At 52.2% G+C, this 17,395-nt stretch overlaps 2 protein-coding genes across 8 annotated transcripts in view; both read right to left on the reverse strand.

The window, feature by feature from the left end:
* Positions 1-405, reverse strand: part of ECI1 (enoyl-CoA delta isomerase 1) — a 10,060-nt gene extending 9,655 nt beyond the window's left edge. Inside the window, exons 1-2 of the mRNA XM_006100916.3 lie at positions 339-405; positions 137-247 (exon numbers count right to left, since the gene is read on the reverse strand). Of these exons, the coding sequence (XP_006100978.1) occupies positions 137-247; positions 339-390 (163 nt within the window). The 5' untranslated portion in view covers positions 391-405. The remainder of the gene's footprint in view (positions 1-136; positions 248-338) is intronic.
* Positions 406-1,577: 1,172 nt separating this feature from the next.
* Positions 1,578-10,358, reverse strand: RNPS1 (RNA binding protein with serine rich domain 1). 7 transcript variants are annotated; one of them, XM_023764496.1, is made up of 9 exons: positions 10,175-10,288; positions 9,738-9,925; positions 7,159-7,346; positions 6,761-6,916; positions 5,928-6,119; positions 5,538-5,640; positions 4,905-5,058; positions 2,832-2,973; positions 1,578-2,449 (listed from the first exon to the last, which is right to left on the reverse strand). In XM_023764496.1, the coding sequence occupies exons 3-9, from the start codon at positions 7,227-7,229 to the stop codon at positions 2,350-2,352; spliced, it is 918 nt and encodes a 305-aa protein (XP_023620264.1). In that variant the 5' UTR covers positions 7,230-7,346; positions 9,738-9,925; positions 10,175-10,288; the 3' UTR covers positions 1,578-2,349. The 7 variants fall into 7 exon arrangements, with proteins under 7 accessions (XP_023620264.1, XP_023620265.1, XP_006100980.1 ...); XM_023764497.1 differs by having other exon boundaries at positions 9,783-9,870; positions 10,175-10,242; XM_006100918.2 differs by lacking the exon at positions 9,738-9,925 and having other exon boundaries at positions 10,175-10,358.
* Between the last annotated feature and the right edge of the window lie 7,037 nt (positions 10,359-17,395).

The raw sequence follows: 17,395 nt of genomic DNA on the forward strand, positions 1-17,395 counted from the left end.
GGCCGGGACACCGGCCAGGCACCGGCATGGCGCCGAGGCCTCCCGGGCCCGCGGGCCGCTGCGCGGAGCAGGCGAGGCGGGCGTGCGGAAGGCCCGGGCTTCCGAGGGCGCGGGCGCGGACGCGGGGCGCGCTTACCTGCGGCCGGGTCCGGCTCCACCAGCACCCGCTGGTTCCCGAAACGTCGGACGCCGCCGCAGCCAGCCGCTGGCCCTGTCCGCCCGAGGGCCGCGCCCGGGAGCCAGGCCCCTGTGAACGGCAGCGCGAGGCCTGTGAGCTCGCCCCCCACCCCGTCCCCCGCCCGCCACCCCCGGCCCCAGCCCACCCGGGGGTCACGCACACGCGCGGAGCAGGGCGCGCGCCGAGACGCGCATCCCCGTCGCCAGCGCCATCTTGACTGGAAGCGGGCGGGCCGCGGCGCAGGGGTGTGGCCTCGCTGCCCCGGGCGGAAGGCCACGCCCCCGCCCGCCAAGGTCCACTCCACCGCTGCCCCGGGTCACCCCGGCCGCGCATCTTCCCCGCCCAGGCCCCAAGCCACGCCTCCTGGAGGCCGGCGCGGTCCCGCCCCGCTTGGCTCGCCAGGTGCAAGGGGCTGCGGGGTTGCAGGAACTGGCGTGGGGCGCCGGTCCCAGACGGGCCCTTCCCATAAATCTCCCAGAACAGACCCGCCCCCCTCACCCCACACACACTTACAGCTGCGCCCATGGGAGGCTGGCAGGCTGCCCAACCTGGCCAAGATCAAGTTACCAAAGCAGGAGTGTTGAAACTGGGACTGCCTGCCCATAACTCACAGAGGTCATGGAGGCTTGTCAGTTAAGGTAATAGGGACTCCGGGAACCCTGGCAAACTCACACCAGGAAACAGATGGGAGCCGGGTGCTGCCTCAGTGTGAGCTCTGCCTGCTGCCTGTGGAGGGAAAACACTGAGGATAGTAATGTGGGCACGGCGATCAGCACAGCCTGGTGATTGAGAAGGGAGTCTGCCTTCCCCACAGCCCAGTAGGGCAGCACACTTGCTGCAGACTGCAACCGGCACTAATGGCAGGACCATTCTCCTCCGCAAGAAATAGTGGGCGTTTTCATTTGCTTGATCCCACATGAGAAACACTGAAAAGATACCCAATAAACAAATAAAGGTGACCTGAGAGGCATGGGGAGCAAGCCTTTGTACCGCCTGACATGGTCTTGTTCTGACCATTCGGTTTGCATAGTGGGCACAAGGGTCAAGTGCAATGTCGGATAATTCGAACTTTTGCTCTTTAACACCTTAAGTGTTTCAAAGTCTTCCTCTTGGAACAAACCAATTTATGAGGAAAAATATTTTTTTCCGTAGTATCAAATATAGCAGCAGCAAATGAGATCCATGTTTCCAGTCAGGCAGAACTAGAAGTTCCTGGGGATATAAAGGTGATAAAACATCTTCCTCATATATGTCTATGTGCAGGAGCAACCCAACTGACCGGTGCTCTCTTTTTTTATTTTAGAGGTGTGACTTTCTTAGGCAGCCACATGTCCCTCACAATCATAGCTATCTTTGGGGCCAAGAGACAGGAAGAAAGCAGTGAACCCAACACTCAATCTGCATTCTAATCCTAGATTTATTCAACACAATTCTTTACTCTACACAACAAAGTATAAACACATTATCTAAAATGCTACAAAGTTACAAAAAAATTTCAAAACAGAAAATTCATAGTACTGACTGTACAATAATAGCCGAAAAAGCAATGTACACGTTGCCAAGGTAACCCCAAAGACCACCACGGAGGGGGAGAAGGTCTGTGATGACCTTGCAGAGCTCTCAATTTGCTCACCAATTTCAGAGAAAAAGGAGATGTGCCACATGGATGTATGTACATGAGTACATGTGAAAACAGAACCATTTACAGCAACTAACATGGGATGTTTCTCTAGAGTCAGAACTCAAGCAGGGGAGCGCGACCAGGTTTACAGGAACAGCAGCTGCACAAAAGCATGCCCTTTCCTGAAGGATCCTCAGGCTACTAGATGGGCCCTAGGTCATCTATGGAATGGAAATGTGCTCCCAGGCTGGGGCGGCACTGCCACCAAAACCCTGCTCTTCCTGTTGGCTCTGCTACTAAACTGACTCTCAGAGACTGGAAACGCGGGAACTTTCTAGCTATGAAACTGGAGAGCATCTTCATAGGCACAACCCCAAATCAACAACACTTCTGCAGCCAAACTTGGCCTTCAGAGGAAACGTCTCGATGCTCCTTTGGAAGCCTGCCCCTGAGTGAGGATTCGTTTCCTACTGACTGTCCTTCAGCTAGAAAAGTGACAGAACTGAGTTGGATGGGATATACGTTTCGGGGCAGAGTTTCGGTGGTTTGCTTATCGGGAGGAATTGGAGCTGGAGCGGCTCCTGTGGCGGCGGCGGCCGGGGGAGCGGGATCGCCGACGGACAGGGGACCTGCGCCGTGGGGAGCGTGACCTGTGGGAAGAGGAAAAACATCAGACACTGAAGCACACGCCATGGAAGCAGCTCTGCATCTTGGACTGCAGGGGCAACGCTGGCTTTTTGGAACAATTCTGTACAGTTTCCTGGTTCAATACTCCGAGTCAGGATAGCTTGCGAAGAAAAGATGTTCTGGAGTTTTGGTGCAACCTGCAGGGGCCACACCTTCTGGTGGTCTCTCTCCCTTTCCCCTGCTGTAATGAACATGAGCTTTGAAGGCGCATCATGGTTGTGTGCACTCGTGCATGAGTACATGTGGGGCTGAATAAAATCCCAAAGTCATTACTGTCACATTGTGGTGTAAATAAAACCAACCCAGACTGGCCCCTGTCTCCTGTGAAACCCCAAACTGACTCACCTTCTCCTCATTCGTGGGGGTGACCGACGCCACATGGGAGGTGGTGGTAGCATTCTCCTGGGAGGGCTGAATCGCCTGGGGGGTGGCCTAGGCCAGGGGGCCAGCACAGCAGTGGCGGTGATTTCCTGGCCATCAATTTGTCCTGTTGAAAAAAGGATCAAGTCACAAAATATCTAACATGCCCCTAATCTAGGCCAGGCCCCATGTCAGATGTAGGCATACCATGGAGAGCAAGACAAATGGGCCCTGGGAGTAAGGACAAACTCAGCTCCTCACAGAAATAACCACATAATTACTATCATTGAAGGTTTCATTAAGAAAACTCTAAGTGGACATAGAACATTACTGGGGACTCAATCTTGATGCACTGGGATGGCCTCCTAGGGTCAACATCTAAAGAACATGCTGGAATCTGCAAAACTGAGGGGAAGAGTGTGCCGGCCCTGAGCCGGACCATGGGATTAGCACTTGAGCTTCCTTCTCAAGAACAATGGGAAGGGGACAGGCAAGAGAAGGGGGACTCACAAGAGGGTCACAAGAACTGAGACAGGGTGAGAACGACGAACACAAGGGATAACTGGGACGTAAAATCACCAGAACCAGGCGACAGATCAGATGGGAGTTGGGGAAGGAGGGATGATCAGCACCAGGTTTTGGATGAATTATGATCGCCTGGGAAGCAGGGCTCAGGAGGAAGAACACCTCAGGGGTGAGGGGACAAAATGAAATGAGGTTCAGGAGATGCCAAGTCTGCCCTAAGAGTTTGGAAAAGTGCTCACAGGGAGGCAGCATAGGAAGGAGGCCAGAGGAGCCTGCAGGGATTCAGTGAAAGACCAAAGGACACTGAGCCGCAGACCCAGGAACCTCAGGGAAGCATACACTGCAACCTCAGTCTAGGAACTGCTCAGGGAACCAAGCACAGCCCCTGTGTCCCCACAGGGTAGAGGGCTCTTTTATCTTCTCAGCTCCAACCTTTAAGGAAATGTCAAAGGCATGGAGGGGATAACTGAGGCACGAGGAACTGTGCTCAGAAGAGACTCAAAAGGCTTAGTATTTGCAGCCTAAGCTGGCTCTGGCACTACCAAAGCCAGCCCGTTACAAATTTCATGGCACTGATTATAAGACAACAGAGACAAATACGCCTTCTGGCCAGCTGCCAGTAAAAGCCAAGCCTTTCCACTTTCCTTCTGGAGACAATGTAGACTTGGTCCATTCGATGGTGCATAGCCAATATGGAAACACAAAAGTCCACCAGAATCTTAAAAGAAAATGTGAATGTTTATAAATCAGGTACACCTTGGATGTGTCCAAGTTTCCTGAATTTTTAGCAAGTGCACAGACCGTCAAACACGATTGACAATCTCTAATACGAAGGTGTGACTCACAAAGCCAAAAGGTGATGCATGCAGTGATGGACTGTAGTTTATTCTGAACTAAACTACTCCCTAAAACAGTTCAAAGGGATTTAAATAAATTGAAACAGTCAGTGAGCTGGGGCAGAGACAGATTACACATTCCTTAAAGACAAAATGAAAACTGGTCATCTGAAACTATTCACAAATGTTTAACCGTTAAAACCATTCTGCTCAATACCAAATGGCAGCAGATGTCATCAGAAAGTTACGATACAAGCTTTTAGAAAATGGGTTAAATTTGTGAATTCAGGAAATTTAAAAAAATTCTAAAAATGCTGAAATGTTAGCAAAATAGAAAAATGACTCAGAGGATTAAAGGAAACGTTCCCATACAAAAGTAAAATGGCTCCATTATGTCCATAATATATTCTTTGTAACCGCCCCCCCCCCCGACAAAACCCACACCATTCAATCTTAAGCTTTTTAACAGATTGAAAAATTCTTAAAATGCTAATATATACATGTCTGCTAACATGTTTTTTGGTAAAAACACACCCACTGAATAGGAATTAAAATCCTGAAAGAGCTCCAGGGAGATTTTGATGTGTAGCCAAGATGGAAAGTGGTTCTAAAGGTCCCTATATGTGGTGGGTAGCCGGTCTTGGATAGGAGACAGAGAAGGGAGTCCAGGAGTGCTGGTAGGGCCACCCACACCCACCTCCATCCATGTGCTTTAGCGCCTTCTCAGCTTCATCTGGATTCTCAAACTCCACGTACGCATAGCCTTTAGATAGATGGGGGTGCATCCTTTCTACAGGCATGTCAATCATTTTAATTTTCCCATAGGTGGAGAATATCTCCATGATGTGATCCTAAAGGGAAAGGAGCGTCACTAATGCTTAAGCACAAGTCACCAGTTAGAGTCAATGAGAACTGCCCGGCCTCAGTGGCTCAGTGGTTGAGCGTCGACCTATGAACCAGGTCATGGTTCAATTTTTGGTTAAGGCACATGCCCGGGTAGCGGGCTCGATCCCCAGTGTGGGCATGCAGGAGGCAGCAGATCAATGATTCTCTTTCATTATTGATGTGTCCATCTCTCTCTCCCTTCCTCTCTGAAATCATTAATAAAAACAAACAACACACACACACACACACACACACAGAATTCACCACATAACAACTACAACCTTGGCACTGGGGGTCAATCTAGTCAGTCTCTCACACACACACACACACACACACACTCCATTAAAATGAATTAATCAGTGCACTATTGGAATCATGTACCATCCATCACACAAGTCCGCCAAAAGGCTACCATCCCTGATCCACTGCATTTGGGATTCCTCACCTTGGTCACATTCCTGGTGAGCCTACCAATGTGGACTTTGGTGGGTTTAGGGGAAGGGCTCCGCCTTTTCCTTTCCTTTTCATCTCTTTTGGGTGGTTTGGATCTGATTGAAAAAAACAAAATACCAAAACAAATCAATTTCTGTCAAGTCAAAGTTTTTTTGTTGGGGATGTTAACTGCTAGTGTGAGTTTTTAAATTAGGAAAGCCTTTCCTCAAGTTCATACGTATTATACCCCTGTCATTAAGAATACTATTAGGAGAAAAAGGACTTCTTTTGGGGCTAACTTATAGGAAGATTTACAAGAACTTTTATAGTCCCCCCCTTTGTAAACTTACGTTTACAGATAATTCACAAGTTTGGTGAGAAATGGTGTTGGAGGGAAGCTTACTTGGAGCGGGAACGCCTCCTGTTGTCATGTCTGCGCCGAGAAGGACTCGGAGAGCCGGAGGAGCTGCTGGAACTGGAGCTTCGGGATGTGCTGGAACTTCCTGAGCGGCTTGATGCTGATGAAGAGCTAGAGCCGCTGCTTGAGCCAGTGCTAGTACTGGAGCCAGAGCTGGAGGTAGAGCTGGACCGAGACCTGAGGAGTGAGGTGGAGGAGGCGGGTGTTACAGACAACAGGTGGGAGCAATGTTTCTTTACAGCACAAGCAAGCCTGCACCATGCTCCCAAGAGTAAATAGCTGTTCTGTTTTCCAAGTGGCACTACGTTCCCCAGCGGGGAAAACATTTACCACCTCATACTCAAGCCAAAACCCTCGGTGGGAACAGGAAACAGCATTCACATTGTGCAGTGACAAAAAAGGAAGAATGAGCTGCTTCCTACTGACACAGAAGCCCTGTCTACTGAAAGGTAAGGAAAGAGCCTGGGAAGTCAGAGCCATCAATTCAGCTTGAAAGGTAACTACTGATGGGCTGACTGAGGCTGGTTTTCAATGGAAGAAAAAAGTTCAGGGCTAGGGCAATACAATTACTCTGAATAAAAAGCACTTTAGAGAAAAATATACCCCAAGACATCTCATTCCTCAACATCTCAAGGAAAGAAAAACCAGACACCAACTTCCTATACATAACCAGAGCAAACCCCAAACCAGCTGGCCACAAGTAGAATGCCAATTAACAATCAGAGTGTGATGTCTTCACAAATAATAAAAAAGACAGAGCACTCCCTGGGCTCTTCAGGAGGGAAGCGAGGCCTCTCAACACGACCCGTCAGCCCCACCTGGTGCTGCTGCTCCCACTGGAAGCGCTGCGCCTCTTTCGAGTTTTATCCCTGCCACGATCCTTCTCACTCGACTCCTTGGTGGCCCCTTTATCTTTAGAGCGATCCTTGGACTTCTCATCAGAACGGTCTTTGCGTTTGGTAGGAGAAGGAGCCCTGGATGATGAAGAAGAGTGTGAGATCGCATGCCCCTCTGATCGAACCCAGAAACAACAGCACAACCCAAAAGAGGGGGTCCATGCGGCTACAGATCCCAGGCCATCATAGACCAAAAATGATCTGTGGCTTAGGTCACTTTCACCGTACAATGTAAGACATTTCCAATCTTCCCCTTTCTCAGAGTCCCTAGCAACAAGCACCCCCAAAGTAGCACTAGAAAAATCTGACAGAAGAATTACCTAGTGCTGGACTTTTTATTATTTTCTTTGACTCCTAGCAAGCTCTTCTTTTTCACTCCTGATAAATCCATTCTCCCCTTCTGAGGTGTTCAAAGCAGCAATGGCGGCCTCACTTATCTGAACTCTCACTTCTAACTTGAGTCAGAGAAACGATCCCTAATCGATTGCAATTTACGCCAAAGTGCAGCCTAATAACAAGATAAAAGGATTTACAGAGTGAACAAATTGACAAGGCAACAAATCTAGTTCGCAACCAAAAGCTGAGCACACAAGATGGCGGCAAGGAACACAGCAGCGAGTGTCCACAAAGAACACCCGGGGACCACTTCCTCAGGGAAGATCCCATCTTCACAGGACACACAGTAGAATCGTCACCTCAGCTTGTCTTTTTCTTAAGGAAATGCTGGTCACTGTTATTTACCCATTTTTCACTTCTAAGTTTGACGATAAGCCCTTTACAATCCCTCAGAAATACTACAGCACATTTGCATGCAGAATAGAGAAAAACCTAAGTGAATGTGTGCGGCTCTCCTGATAGGTTTACATCTTGTTTTATTGCTCTAATTTCCTTATAGGATACTTTGGATATATGATATTACTGGAAGCAAAAACTACTTCAAAAGTGACTGGTACTGGCATCAAAACAGAGTGGCTCAGTTGGTTGAGCATCGTCCTGTGTACCAAAAGGCTGCCAGTTTGATTCCTGGTCAGGGTACACACCTGGGTTGTGGATTAGACCCTGGACTGGGCATGTATAGAAGGCAACTGATCGATGTCTCTTTCTCCCCCTCTCTCAAACATGTCCTCAGATGAGGTTTAAAAAAAAGTTTATTACCCACACACAGATAAATTATCCTATATGAACATTTTAAAAGCAATGAAACAATACGTTAAAGAGTAGTCATTGTAACCATTGAACTTTGGTTCATATACGATAAAGCAAATATTGCAGAAATGTGACTAATAAAATCTAGGTGGTGGTAATGTGAGTATTCACTGTACAATTCTTTCAACCTTTCTGTATGTTTATATTCTTTCAAGGATAAAATGCTTGGGGATGGGAAGTAGACATTGGAATTGGACGAGATACCACAGGAAGGATTTAGCAAAGTGCCTGAACTGCAGTACATGCTCCATAGTAAATTTTAACTCAAGAACAAACTGCTAATTCGTTATGTGCCCTATTTCCTGGGGACTGCTGCCTCAGTAATTCCCGTGAGGTTTTGTAAAGCTTGCTTGAGCTATAAGCAAAGATCTCAGGATGTCAGTACTTCTGTCCCACCTTTTTCAACAGCCTGCAAGTAAAATGGACATAGCACACCTGTTGGGATTCTGTTTCCGTGTGTGAAGGGAGTGTCCAAAATGTGAATAATGGTATGGTTAACAAAGTGCCTGGCCTTTGTTTTGCCTTAAAACATTAATATACTACAGACACCGAGCTGGCAATACCAGGTAAGGTTAGCGTCCTTGGACAATCAGTGATTAGGGTTAAGACTCTGAAGTCAGCTTGAGTTAGCTTTGCTGTGTAACCTTGGGTAAGTCACTTAACCTTTCTGAGCCTCAACTTCTCACCAGTTTGATGGTGACAAGTACAGTTCCTACACCTCAGAGTTATCAAGGACATCAATCAAATTAACTCATGAACGAGACTGGGCATCTAGTTAAGGCTCAGTAAGGGCTGTTTCTTCATGTTTGGAGGCTCTTTCCCTATAGAAACCCTTGTCCCCAAAGTCACATATCCCTGAGTGCTCAACAGGTGGTCCTTGAACAGCCCCCTTAGGATCACTAGGAGCAGCACTGTCCAACAGCGTTCCAAACATATCCTAACATTTTCTAGTAGCCACATCACAAAAAGTAGAAGTCAACAAGCGTTACCTGTTCAGCAAGCAGTATAAAATCTTTTTAGTAAAACATTTAACACCCCCTATTAAGCCTAAAAACACCTCCATTTGGTATAGTTGTATTTCAAGTGCCCAATAGCCCTATGTGGCCAATGGCTACCTACACTGACTTAGTGCACCCCAGTTCTGAAGATCTGCTGGAATGTACTTTGTGAAAACAGGCACCACCAATTATTCTTAAACACTAAAAATTAAACCACAGAGTAAATGAACTCTTCGTCGGGTGTGGCCGAACGCTAACCAGCAAAGGTTGAGGTTCTCTGCTCACACACGTTCGGGTTAACAGCACCGGGCTCGGGTACCTTCCCCATCCTCCGGAGAAGGTGCGCGTCCGACAGTCAGAGAGAGGAGAGAACAATTAGTTAAATCTCGAGCAGATGGCGTTCAGCTCAAATCTTCAGAGAACCTTCCCCACTTAAAAGTACGTTTTAGGCACGATTCATGCAAAATAACAAAGAGAAAAAGCCACGTATCTCCTCCATTGATTTTAACCTTCCCTTCTGGGTTAAGCCATCAATCCGCGCTCCGTGACCTCAGGGGGCCGTATCCCCAAGGGCTAGCACCGGGAATGGCGGGCGCACAGGGGCTCAGTGAACATTCGTGGAGTAAATGTTTGAATGAATGGCCCTGAAGGGAGGATTAGACGACATCTATCCCACAAAGCAACTCCGCACCCACCGGGCACGGGCTTCGCACGCGACCTCGCCGCACCCGTTCACTCACAACTCCCCAGTCCAGGCGCCGAACCGCGAGCGCTTCCAGGGCAGGGCCCGGCGTTGCAGGCCTGGATCTCCAGCCCGGCGAGAGGGTCCTGAGGGCAGAGGCCACGCTCGCGGTTGTTCCGAGTCCGGTGGGCCTAGCTGGGCCTGCCGCAGAGGGGACGATGCCAGGCCGCCCTTCCGCCCGCCGCGGCTCCAACTACTTCCGGGCCGCGGCCTCGAACCCTCCCACTCCGTCCACCCCGGGCCACACTCTTTCTTCTTAATCCCCGCGCTGCACCGCCGGGCCGCCGTCCTCGCCGCGGGGCCGAGGAGCGCGCCGGCTCCAAGATGCGCCCCGCCGATAGCGGGGCGCGCCCCCCCGAAGGTCGGATGGGGTCGGATTCCCCCACTTACATCTTCCCGCCACCGCGACTTCGTCCCGCTCTCCTCAGCCGCTGAGGTCGGCGACGCTCAGTTGTCAGGGTTAGGGAGCGGGAAGACGCCGTTCGGCGCGCAGCGATGACGCAGAGCCTCTCCGCCAATGGGCGCGAGCGCGCGGAGTGTTAAAGGGCCAAGGCGGGTTGTGGGGAGACGCAGTGGGAATTCTTACTCTGTCACTCCCTCTGCAGGGGTGCTGGGCTGCCCTGGGCTGGCTACGCGCCTCAGGGGGCCGACACGTTGGCTGCTTGTTGGGGCTGGAAGGCCTGAGCCGCTCGGGCAGCTGAAGGGGCGGCGCGGGTTTGGCTAACGCGGCCCCGCCTCTCTCCGTGGGCCCGTGTCTGGGCTCGCAGCGGACCTGGCGGTTTCCCGGGCGCTAAACTCCTTACGGATTTGTTTCGCGCCCCGGGGGACCGGGCGGTGGCAGCGGCCTTTGGCTGCAGGTCTTGGAGGCCCGCAGGGCATGAGCGTGGGCATGGGCATGGGCGGGTCAGCGGATGGGTTCGTGCGGTTAGAAACCACGCGTGGTGTGCGTGTTGGCCGTGAAGACTGGCTTCTGCACTGGCGGAACTTGGCCGGAGGGACCAGACGGGGCAGTGCGGCCAGAACGGACGGGGTACGAAAGGCAAGGTAGAAGACAAGGTGCCAAAGGGAAGGCGTCTCGGAGGAGGTGACACTGCAGCCCCGTGGAAGGGCGCGCCGGCAGAGGGAACGTCATATGCAAAGGCGCGGAGACTCTTTGGAAGACGCGAAGGGAGGCCCGTGTGGCGGCTCGAAGGCCGGGGCTGGGAAGGTGCAGTTCAGCGGTGCGGGGGGACGTGGAGGGTGAGCCAGATACTGCCTGAGGCCTCCTCCCTCCCCCCAACCACCCTCCCTGCCTGTGGGCGGCGTGGGTTGGGAGGCACAGGAAAAGGCAGAAGAAGGGGTGAGGGTGTAGAGGCCCCGACCCAGGCTTTTGGGTTTTGTTCCCTTTTGTGCCAACCGCTGCTCCCCACTTCCGCTCCCCACTTCCGCCCCCCTCTTCCAGCCCCACCCCCCGCCTCGGTGTCTGGCAAGAAGTCCTTCCTTGACTTATCAGTGGGAGGAAGGAATGTGCACCCAGCCCCAGACATTGTCTGCACAGTTAGGTGCTGTAAGGAAGAGAAGGGAATAGATCCTAGATGATTTTTTTTTTTTTTTGGAGGAAGGAATCCATGTGACTTGGAGAGGATTAGATGTCATCAGGGAGGACTGGCTTGGTGACTTGGGGTGGATGGACGGTGCTGTGGATGCCCTCTGCAAGTCACTGCTCTTTGTTCTACTGGTGTTCCCAGCCAGTGATGGTGACTCTTTCCCTCCTCCAATAGTGTCTCCCACCCAGGGATGTCAAGTGTGCCCCTAACACCCCACCCTGTACTGAGGGTGTCTGAGGAGTCCCCCACAAATGAGGCGTGGGAGGAGCAACCTGCCTCCCCCCCTCCCAGTCCCCTCCACTGAGGCACCAACATGTTCCTGGGGCTGGGTTGGCAGGTTGAGTCCGTCTGGGTTGGTGTCTTCCCTTTGGATTTAGATCTGATGGCAGGGATGAGGGGACATTTAGAGCAAGTTAAATTCTCTGCATCACTGTCACCTCTGCCAAGGCCAGGCATGGAAGGGTCAATGGGACAGAAGGGCAGCCTTGGTCCTGCAGCAGTGCAGAGGCCCAGTGTTCGCATTGGGGCTGGGGTGGGCTTGGTGGTCCAGGCCTGGAGGTCTGTGAGGAGGCTGTGGCAGCATGCTGGAGCCCCACACATCCTGGGCCAACCCTCAGTGGGTGCCTGAAGGGCTTGAACTCCAAGCTTTTGCCCAGGGCAGCAGTGACACCCCGGTTGGGAGGGGGCAGGCCGATGTCCCTAGCATGAGGAGAGAAGGATGGGGAAATAACCAGCTGGCCTCACAAACCCCCTCTGCTTTTTGAAAATGTTCTAATGTAATATACTAGTAATTTGACATGCATTTAAATTTTAACACATTTAATCTTTTTTTTTTAATAGGAACTTTTATTGAATTTATTGGGTGACATTGGTTAATAAAATTACAGGTTTTGGGTGTACAATTCTATAATCTGTGTATTGTATTGTGTAACACGTTTTATATAAAATGTGATTTATCACATGAAATTAATCAAATTTGTTTCTAAATATTACTGATTTTTGTTATCAAGTGTATTATCATCTGGTGAGCTTTAACGTTTAAGCATCCTGGCTTTTGCCATTTTGGGGATCGGCAGAATGTGTTTGGAAGAAACATGAAAAAATAAAACTAGAGGCTCTTGTCCTTTCCCCCCTCCCAGCCCCCAGTGCCAATGTGCTGAGGCCATGGGGGGCTGAGGGCTAAGAGCAGGGGCCTTCGGAGACTTTAGGAGGTCATTGGCCCAGATTTGACGGAGGGGGTGGGGCAGGGCTCCTGTGGACGGGGCATTTGGTCGCCAGCCACAGGTATCCTGCAGGCTCTGGCCAGTGTCCTGAGTCCCCCTCCCTCTCCTCCCAGTGCTGAGGGCCGCCTGTTGGTGATGTGGGGCTGCTCTCACTTTGAGAGCATAACCACATCAAAGTAGTAGAATGTTCCCTCTGCCTCCATCCTCTGTGGGCCTGATACCCTATGCAGTGCCTGCCCTTGGAGGCTGGTGATCCTGGACACAGAGAGGGTCAGGGATAGCTAGGGTTGTGCTGGAGGTCATGGTGGGCCACCCAGAAGCTTTGAGCAGGCATTGTGACCCCTTGTAAGCCTGCACTTTTACCCGTTGCCAGCAGTCTCTGTGCCAAGGGCAGATGTGGCCCAGCCAGGTGGAAGAGGGGTTTGGGTGGGGTCAGGGAGGTTGTGATGGCTCAGTGACCTTGGGGGAGGCCTTAGAAGAGGCGACGGGTTCCTAAGGCCTGCCTCCTGTCTGTGGGGGTGAATGCCTGCAGCCCATCATGAAGGAGCCCAGTTGGTACTGACTGGGTCTGAAAGGGCCGTCCAGCCAATGAAGGTCTGGAGTCCTCAGTTAGTGTCTCCAAGGTGTGGGGCATCAAGTCCAGAGCCCCACCTCCCAGCTAGGTCCCCCCTGTTGTAGGCATCTCTGGACTCTCCCAGGAGGCACTGTAGGCTGCCCTCTGGAGGGGCTGTAGGGCCGGGTCGGCTGAGCAGTGGGTTTGGGAGCCTGTGCTGGTTTCAATGCTCAAAGCCCCATGTTTGTTTCTGCCCCAAGGAAGTCAGTAATAACACCTGTGCTGCCCACTCTGGGACGGTCACAGGGAACAGGATGGGGCCTGGCCAGAACTGGGCGCAGAGCAGGTGAATTGTGTGCTGTAGCACTGAGTAGGCCTCAGGTCATGCTGTGGTGTTGACTGGGTTTGAGCTGTGTGGCCAAGCCCCCAGCCCTCCCCCCTCCCCTGTGCCTTACACAGCTGGTCAACTTGGAGCTTCTCTGACCTCAGAGGCCTCTGAAACCAGCACCTGTGGGGTGTGGGCCAGGCCCAGGAGTGGGGCCTGGGCAGCAACACGTGTTAAGGAACGAAGGCAGGGGCCCTGCTCCCCAGGCCTGACCCCACAGCTTCAGCCCCTCCCCCTGTCTGCTTGAAGCCCAGACTACGTGGGCCCATCAGGTGGGGATGGGACTCAGGGCCCAGCACTGTCCTGCCTCCTGGCTGCCTCTCCTCAGGTGCCTGGACCTCTGCATTGTTGCCCCTTCTCTGGTGGTCTCCAGGCCCACCTTCCCTGAGCTCCCTCTCATGCAGGGTCCCTAGAGAGCCCTCTGTTGGGGAAGGGAGACGGGTTGCAGGAGCTTAAACATTCCGGGGTTTGGGATCAGACCTTAGCCTGGGTTCTGGGAATGGAGCCTTTTGTGTGGAGGGTGGGATATCGTACACTTGCCTACTGGCCTCAGCTGTGGCATGGGGTGAGCAGCCTAACCCAGTGGTCGGCAAACTCATTAGTCAACAGAGCCAAATATCAACAGTACAACGATTGAAATTTCTTTTGAGAGCCAAATTTTTAAAACTTAAACTATATAGGTAGGTACATTGTTATTAACTTAATTAGGGGACTCCTAAGCTGGCCTTTGGTAAAAACATCCTCAATCTGATTGTATACTTGTTTACTCTTGTATACTTGTTTCAGATAGACGAGTGTAGATGTGAGAGTTGGAAGGGGTCGACCTCAGCGAATGTACCTCAAAACAATGTACTTCCCCCGCGCTGGGTATCCCGTATCCCGCGGCCCACCTGCGCCGTGTCTCCCGTTGCCTGACCGACCGACCCACACCCCCCACTTCTTCAAAATAGACTCGCCCAGGCTGAAAACCAACTTCTGCGCATGGGCCACGAAGTTTCAATTGCACTGTACGTGCGAGCCCACACGTGGTATTTTGTGGAAGAGCCACACTCAAGGGGCCAAAGAGCCACATGTGGCTCGCGAGCCACGGTTTGCCAACCACTGGCCTAACCCTAACTTTGGTGTTGGTGTGTGTGTGGGGTGCCTCTTAGAATGTTTGGGCCATCTCTGAGATGCAAGAGTGGGTAGAACTTAGTCCCTCTGGGTCCAGGTAAGGCCCAGGCCAACTACCCAGGAACGTCCGTCCCTCTGTCTGCAGGTGACACTCTGTCCCTCAGTGCAGCGGGCAGGCTCTGGATGAGTGTAGGCGGCACTCACCTTCACATTGGCCCACCTGTGTGAGGGGGGTGAGGCCCGGGGGCCTGCGAGCTTACGCCAGAGGTGAGCTGAACAGCAGCTGGCACGGGGTGTCACTCAGATGGAGCAGCAGGAATCAGCTGCCCTGGTTGGCGGTCTAGCCTTATGCCAGCCTTTTGGAGCCTTCTCCCCCTCATCCCCAGAGAGCTTGTGGCCGCCCTTGGACCTGCCTGCCAGCCTCCCCTCCCCTCCAGGTGCTGGCCTTGGCTCACTCCTTGGTTTTGTCTGCTGCTGCTTTGTGAGGCCAGGCCAGGGATCCTGGACCAGAGATCTGGGATTGGAATTTGCTCAGCAAGAAACTGTCCAGTTTGTTTGTTTTTCTGAGTCCCTGCAAGCAGAGGGCCAGGGCACTACATGGGGAATGGGTAGGGAGCAGGCCTTAGGATGTGGCCACTTCTGCTGGTCTCTGGAGCTTACTTGATGAGGTGAGCTCAGGTGGACAACGAAGGCATACACAGGGGGGTCACCTTGAGGATGCCAACCTGCCTGCTATAATCATGACAGAAACTGTAGTTGTGTCCTGGTGACTGGGTTTTATCTGCGTGTCCCAGCTCCTTGTAGCTGGTGCAGCCATATGCCTGCATTCTGGGCAGTGATGTGGACGCAGAAGTGCCTGGCAGCCGCTGGGAGCTGTGCCCTCTTGCTCCTACGCTGCTTTCTGATGAAGCCATCTGGAAGCCTCAGCAGCCCTTGGAGCCTGAGAGATAACCTTGAGGAGGGAGGCCTGCACCTGCATGGAGCAGGCAAATGCAGTCTGACTCCGACAGAATGCCTGGACTGCCTTCTCTGGACTTTGTACTTGGCAGAGAAACAAATTGTCTTTTCTAAACCACTGCAATCTGGGATTTTCTGATGTGCTCAGCAAGGCTGCTGCAGTCTTTTCTGCAGAAGCTGTTCTTGTGGCCTGGGGGGTGGGGTCCCCTTGACTTGTGACCTACTGCCTGGCAGCCCTTCCCCACAGTGAAAGCGATGGAGAGGCTTGGCTTCAGCCCTGCCCCCCACTAGGGTCTCCCCACCCTTCCCACATGGCTGCCCTTTCCTTGTCAGAGCTCTAAGTTCTGGGGGCAGCTGTGAGGCTGAATGAAGGTCAGTCCCTCTGTCCACTGCCTGTTTCCGTTGAGCCACACCATTGGACTGGGCAGGACTTTTCTGGGCCTTGCTCTCGGCCCTGATGTGGGTGTCTGTCCCTCAGGAGCCCCCGACCAGGCCGCACAGGGCAGGGAAGGCAGGACCTCATCTCCTGGGTCTCCTAACTGCTGTTGGGGGCAGGGCAGGAGTGGAGTCCCCCTGGAGGGCTATGCCTGCCAGATGTGACAGCTGTTTGGGACCAGCATCTCTAGGGACTGTCTGGGCCTAAAGGTCTAGAGGAGAGTGATAGGAATGGGAGGATGGATGGCAACGACCAACTTTCTGCTGGTGGGGGAGGGGAGCGTGATGTCCACGGCTCCTTTCTACACCCGTCTCCTGGGCTTCGAGCTGCCACAACTAGAACCATCCGGGACAGGGTATGTGTATGGTTCCTTAGGCCCCACTCCTGCTCCTTGAGGACACTCAGTTTCACACCAGGTTTTCAGCAGCTTCGTAGACGATTTGGGACACACTGGACCCTAACAGCAGTGCTCCTTCCTGCTGCTCCTGGGGTCCCTTCTCATTGACCCTCCCGCAGTTACCCAAGCTCCATGTATGGGTGCTCCTCTCACAGACAGTCTTCTGGGCTCTCCCCCTGTGCTGTGCGCCTGTCCCTCTGGTCCCCACTGCTGCAGCTTCGGCTGTGCCTGTATCAGCCTTTCCACAGCTGCCAGGTCATCTTCCTAAGAAGGACCTCTGATTACGACTGTCCCCACTTTCATCCTGCCAATCTCCTTCAAATTAATCTCTGAACCTCATCTTCTGTCAATGAACCCACCTCTCCCTGAACTGATGCAGTCTTGATTTCATATGTGTGCCTCACATACGTATTAAACGTTCCTTCAGTCCTAAACACCTTTCCTCACATCCTTTTTTGTGTCATCAAAGGAGAAAAATGACATATTTCTAACACGTGAGCTTAAAAACAGCCCAGGAGCCCTGGCTGGTATGGCTCAGTTGGTTGAGCGTTGTCCCGTGCACTGAGAGGCGCTGGTTTGATTCCTGGCCAGGGCACATGCCCAGGTTTTGATCCTGATCCCCAGTAGGGAGTGCAGGAGGCAGCCAATAGATGTTTTTCTTTCTCATTGATGTTTCTCTCCCTCTCCCTTCCTCTAAAAGTCAGTAAAAACATATTTTAAAATAAAACAGCCCAGGAAACCCTGCAGTAGGGTTGTCAAGTGTGGACATGCAGCCAAGCCGTGCTGGCCTCTACCCTCCTCCAGTGACCCAGCAAACTCAATATGGGCATAGCAACCACAGTTCCTGCCAACAACTGAGGCCCTTCTCTCAGATGTTTTCCGTTGGCCCATGTTTAGGACCACAACCACCCCAAGGTTTATTTTTTATAACATGGAACTAAAGGATGATAGTTTGAAGAAT

The sequence above is a fragment of the Myotis lucifugus genome, unplaced genomic scaffold (assembly GCF_000147115.1).
Source record: "Myotis lucifugus unplaced genomic scaffold, Myoluc2.0 scaffold_332, whole genome shotgun sequence".
Taxonomy (NCBI): domain Eukaryota; kingdom Metazoa; phylum Chordata; class Mammalia; order Chiroptera; family Vespertilionidae; genus Myotis; species Myotis lucifugus.

Excerpts from the sequence above, each read along its gene's own strand:
- RNPS1 (XM_006100918.2), bottom strand. The coding sequence starts at position 7,229 with ATGGATTTATCAGGAGTGAAAAAGAAGAGCTTGCTAGGAGTCAAAGAA. Across the intron at positions 5,059-5,537 it reads TCACCAGGAATGTGACCAAG|GATCACATCATGGAGATATT; the intron begins GTGAGGAATCCC and ends CTTTCCCTTTAG. Across the intron at positions 2,974-4,904 it reads GCTAAAGCACATGGATGGAG|GACAAATTGATGGCCAGGAA; the intron begins GTGGGTGTGGGT and ends TTTTTTCAACAG.